Here is a 5,791-nt window from a genome sequence, read left to right as displayed (position 1 = left end):
TGCTCGGGCAGGGTCGCCTAGGAAACGGGCCAGGGGCGCGCCGACCGAGCCTCCCTATGGCCGCGGTTGTGAGCCAGGCAGGGGCAGAGAGCTGCGAGTGCGAGCGCGCCCCCCCAGATGTTGCGCCCGGTGCGGCCGGCCCGGAAAAAGGTGCCGGAACGCGGTTCCGCCGCGTTCCGGCTGAAAAAAAGCCCTGCCCTTATCTATCACTAATCTGCTTTGACTGTTAGTAGTTCAGATTCCTGAAGAGAGCGTTAACATGCAGCAAACAGCCACTTGTCTGAAATGGTATAGGGTTTCCTGCCTGATCAGGGGGTTGGACTAGATGACCTCCAAGATCCCTTCCAACTTTATTATTATTATTATTATTATTATTATTATTGTTGTTGTTGTTGTTGTTGTTGTTGTTAAAGCTATATTGATGTGAACTGCCTTGAATCTTGATCCTCTGTGCTTGATACTAATTGAAATAAATATTATTTATTATTTATCTTTCTTCCTTAGTCACCTTGTTCATTATATTGGATCAAGTTGCTTTATTTCATTCAGCCTGGCAATTGAGCTGTCTGCATAAGTATTAAGAAATTTAATCTGGAAGACAACAAATTGGGAAAGGTTGTACTAAAAATATTTTCTGCCTATTCTTTTTCATGGTCCATCGTACTTGAAGGCTGTACTGCACTGGAGTTCTGGGGAAGAAATGGCAAACTGAAAATAACTCTGCTAAAGTGGAAGTGACGGCCACAGTGCAATGAAGAGCTGCCGAGTAGACAGGCTCTTTTACTTGAGATTGCCTATAAGTGTTTCAGAGAGTCACTTCTTGTGAAGAGACCACAAGGCAGTGGTCTCCAGAGGGTTTATTGCTCTGGAAAATCAGGCAATAGCCAGCTTTTTGCTCAAACAACAGTCAGTGCCTTCAAAAGGACACAGAGTTCGCATACTTTCTTTTCTAATCATTTTAGGAAATTGCTTTTTAGTTATTTAGAAATGTTGGGATCAACATATTTTATAGCACTGGATAAATTTTCTTCAGTCCTTCGCAAAAGAGGTTCTAAATATATGTTCAGTGATTTAATTGTGTTTTCTTTTGGAATAAACAGCAAAGGAGTCATTAGAACTTTGATTTTGGAAAGTTACAAATGGACTAAGATGGATTTGAAATAAGATTTTGAAATTAATTATAAGAAACTTTCCTGTGGGAAAAATTTAAAAAAATATGATGACACTTTGAAGGTTACACTTTAGAGGGAACTGGGAGGAACTAATGATTACAGTTAAAGGAGAAGAATACTTAAATTTGACTTACCAATACAGAATTTTTATTTATTTTAACATTGGGCATATTGAAGGATATTTATGAACAATGAACCTAGACATTAATTTTAAGAGGGTCTGCCTCTATAGATAGACTATAGATAAAACTATAGATAGACTATAGATAAAACATGTTATGGAAATGCAACAAGTTTTACCTCACAAGATTGAGAATGATTTGAAAGGTGAAAAGAATGGCAGGTTAAAAGAATGATATGGAAAAAGGTGCTACACTGGACATAGAAAAGAACCAACTGTTGTCTTAATAATGAAAAGGGATATACAAATAACAAACTAAAAGAGTGACCTGATAAATTTTCTATATTAAATTTACAAAAGAGACTTGTAAAGCTTTGAAGAATTTTATGAGATGGGACAAGGAAAATAAATGAAAAGAAAATCAAGTTCTAGGACATAATTTGAAAGGACTAATAATCAAAATTGTTAAAAGTAGAAAATATGAAGTTGGCTTATTTGATCAAGATTAAAATAGACATGTTATTTTCTCTGGTAACTCTTACTGGACTTTTGTTCATTAGTACTGAACAACAAAACTCTAAAGGTTTTTTTTTATAGATAAATGATGTGATATGGGAAAAAGAACTCATTTGTTGTATTTCAAGAGGTGATAAATTTCTAAAATGATTTATACTTATTGTGATGGAGGGAAAAGTCATTTCTTTATATATTTCTTTTCTTTTTCTTTACTATATTCTTACTTTTTAAAAATTTGTGCACTTTCTATTTTTATTCTTTTATTTTTTAGTTTTATTGGTTTTTATCTTTTGAATTATAACTTTTAATTTTAAAAAGTTTTACTGCATCCATCTGTAATGCCACTTACCTTTCTAGCCATTTCCACTGGAGAAATCTGTCAAAATACATGCTGTCTGAGTATTCTTGGAAAGGCTCTCCACTTAGGTACTCATGAACAGACCTATTTCAGATGAAAAAGAAAGAAATACTTGACAAGTTTGCTCCCAGATAAGTGCCCAAGTTCCTCTTCAAGAGTGATGCTTAGTTTTAAATCTACTAACTCACAAGTATTAGGAGAACATATCTTAGGGATAATGTGTTCTTTTTTTTATCCAATATCTTGTGTATTTCTTTTTTTATCTAATCCTGTTGTATTTTTTTCTTTTTGGTTGCCCACCCTGCTAATATACTGCACAGTAATGCACTATCCCAACATATAAATTACAGCCCAAGCAATATCAGATTGCTGCCAAGGCCATGAACAATTATTAGGTTCTTTTCCATCAAAGAGCAAAATGAGAGTAGTAAAATTAAAAGACAGAAGTATAATTACTGAATGAAAGCTTCTAAATTTCACAAGTACCTCCGTAAACCATCCAAGAACAACAAAAGCACCTGCTGGAAATAATGTGCATTTAATGATCCCTCCCTTTTGATATTTCCTTCTGTTAAAGCCTGGCAAATATCATGGCAAATAAAAGCACCAGCAGTTCTAGATACAAATATTTACACACGGAGCTCTAGGGGACAATAAAAAGAAAGTCCTAACTTTGCGAAACTTCTTTGGACAAAAAGATGACACCACAAAATTAGACATCCTATTTCAGGTCTCCTAGACCTGAAGGGCATTTTGAAACACATGCGTGTTCCTTTGTCTATGTGAATTCTGCAAACAATTTTTTTTTTTAAATGAAATGGGCATTGAGGAGGAGTGAGTGCAAAACAGAAAATGTGTTTTGTTATATGCACAAAAGAAGTGCATTATGACTCAGAAGTTCAGTCAAAATGTTCTGAATGGGGTTGCAATTCAGATGAACAAAACCTCCGACTGTCTTGGTTGTTATGGTTTCAGTTGAGACAAAATCTGGAAGGAATCAATTTATCACCTTCCTTCAGGTCAACTGCTATGTCTGTCTTAGGGCCTGTGTTCACCTTTTTCTCCTTTACCTGCTTTCATTCATTCCTGTTTTACTGCCACATTCCACCCTGGAATATCTTTGACTAGAACATACATACAGGCAGTTCTTGACTTACAACCATTTGTTTAGTGACCATTCAAAATTATAGCAGCATGGAAAAAAGTGTCCTTTTTCAGTGGAACGACTTGCTTCCAGAAGTTGTGGGGGCTCCATCACTTGAAGTTTTAAAGAAAAGACTGGACAACTATTTTGTCTGAAATGGTATAGCGTTTCCCTGCTTGAGCAGGGGGTTGGACTAGAAGACCTCCAAGATCCTGTCCAACTCTGTTACTCTGTTCTGTTCTGACTTATGATCAGTTCTTGCACTTACAACTGTTGCAGCCTCATCTAAACAAAATTTAGGCACTTGGCAAGTGGCATGTATTTACAATGGATGTGGCATCCTTGGGTCACATGTTCTTCATTTATGACCTTCCCAGCTGCTTCTGACAAGCAAGGTCAATGGGGAGAATGGCAAAAAAGATTGTAAAATTGGGCAGGATTCACTTAACAATCCCTTGCTTAGCAATGAAAATTCTGGTTCCAATTGTAGTCATAAGTTGAGGACTACCTATATCTCAAGTTAATGTCCAGATAAAAGCTTAAATTTTGGTCTAGACATGAACCATTCAGAATTATTTGAGTCTGTGGGTGGAATGCTTTTCATATTTGGAATGTTAAATTACAATGATCAGCTTATTATTGAGAATGTATTTATATAAAAAAGTCTTATGGAAATCAACAACAAAATAAAATGATCTTTGAATGCCAGAGGGCACTTACTTTACACAGGGTGAGAACAGCTCTTTACACGGGCTGTTTTCAAGTTTTTCTTTTATCTGCTGTACAAGATCTTGACTGGCTTCTGCTACATAAACTGGAGACTATGAAAAAGCAGAGAGAACATAAGTTCATTATGTATTAATTAGGAGAAAGTATTTCCTTGATAACCAAGTACATTTAGGCACCAAGATATAAGAAAATATACAAAAATAATATTTGTATTTATTTATTATTGAGGCATCTATGCTGCTTCAATCTAAGAATTCTAGTGAGGTTACAGGACAATATATTACTAATAAACAAAAATATTTCAAAACCCTCTACAAAAATAACTAACAAACTTTCCAGAAATATACAATAACCAAATTCAACCCAGCATTCTTTTCTCACAAACCAGAAAAAAAAAATATTCTCATAATGAAGCATGCATTTCTTCTCTTCCTGAAAATTCTATGAAAAAGTGAGGATTTAAGGAAAGAAAAAAAACTATTTTTGACACTATTGAAAAAGACAGAACGTCTTACAATCAACCACTGCAATCCAGCAACCACGTAGTTTCATTAACTCACATGAGAGAAGAAAGGTGTACTAGTGGCAGAATCAAGTTAATATATATACACATACACAAAACACATACTACCTCTCTGTTGTGTATGTGCACATCCAGTTTTCTAAATCAGACAACCAAGGATAGTGTAACAAGGCAGATGATTCTGCATTCCTCATGTGCAGCAGTATTATAATACTTAGTATTTTAAAGATTTGAATATATATTAAGTTCTGATTTCATATTCATGTACCAGTTGATGTGCATTTTTACAAATAACATGATCAAAATTCCCTGGTTTTGCTATGATGTTTCTTTTCACAAAAAATTGAGTATACTTCTTCATTTCATCTTTGCTTTCTGAGTACATGGTGTACTGAAATTACCTTCTGTCTAGTTGATCAAAAACACCTTTTTATGTATTTTTAGGGAGTGGTGTATGTCTTCCTTTACAGTTTTTACAAACCTAAATAAGTTTTCACACTTCACAGAAACTTCCATTCAACTTTCTAAAAAAAAAAAAAAAGTGGGGGGGGGGGGACAGAATCCAGGCAATAACTTTTCCCACTATGAAGTCATGAAACAAACAGCATTTTTTGAAAAAAAATATTTTGATTTAATGTCTGATTTTTTTTCTTTCTGAGTCAATCTGTGGATATTTTTTTTTGTTTACAAGCATGTCAACTTTTTTTTTTAAAATCCTACCACAATATCTAAAAAGTGAAAAGTAACCCCTGGATTGATATAATCCAATTATTTGATACTGCTGACCATTTACTAAGCAGTGTAAATAGAAATAAACTCTTTTCTTTATTCCTTTAATGAACAATGATAAAAGAATGTAATGTAGATAAATAAACCAGGAATTTACAATGTCATGAAAGCTACAAGCTTTCTAAAATATTAATTATGAGAAATAGTTATAAATATAAGATATATAACATGACTAATCAAATTACTATTAAACTTAAGCTAAAAATGAGTAACAAAGTCTATAATCAGTACAACATAAATCAAAGTCGCTCGGATTCGGGAAGGCTTGGACTCCGACTGGTTGGCCCAGGGGGAGGAGACGGGAGCAGGTCTTGAGACGGTTGTATGGGAGGAGTTTGACTCTGTTGCTCCTGAAGATGTGGACAGGGTCCTGGGGAGGCTGAATGCAACCACATGTTTATTAGATCCGTGTCCCTCCTGGCTGGTACTGGCAGCTCGG

The 5,791-nt window shown here is 35.0% G+C and overlaps 1 protein-coding gene across 1 annotated transcript in view; it reads right to left on the bottom strand.

The window, feature by feature from the left end:
- Window positions 1-5,791, bottom strand: part of GRK5 (G protein-coupled receptor kinase 5) — a gene marked incomplete at its 5' end in the record, with an annotated part of 102,532 nt that overhangs the window by 26,570 nt on the left and 70,171 nt on the right. The window contains 2 exons of the mRNA XM_015817244.1: window positions 2,159-2,251; window positions 4,032-4,132. Coding sequence (XP_015672730.1) covers window positions 2,159-2,251; window positions 4,032-4,132 — 194 coding nt within the window. The remainder of the gene's footprint in view (window positions 1-2,158; window positions 2,252-4,031; window positions 4,133-5,791) is intronic.

Source organism: Protobothrops mucrosquamatus, unplaced genomic scaffold, assembly GCF_001527695.2.
Source record: "Protobothrops mucrosquamatus isolate PMUCROS unplaced genomic scaffold, P.Mucros_1.0 scaffold566, whole genome shotgun sequence".
Classification (NCBI taxonomy): Eukaryota; Metazoa; Chordata; class Lepidosauria; order Squamata; family Viperidae; genus Protobothrops; species Protobothrops mucrosquamatus.
Note: the sequence above shows the minus strand (reverse complement) of the source record. Positions and strands in the feature narration are given on the sequence as shown.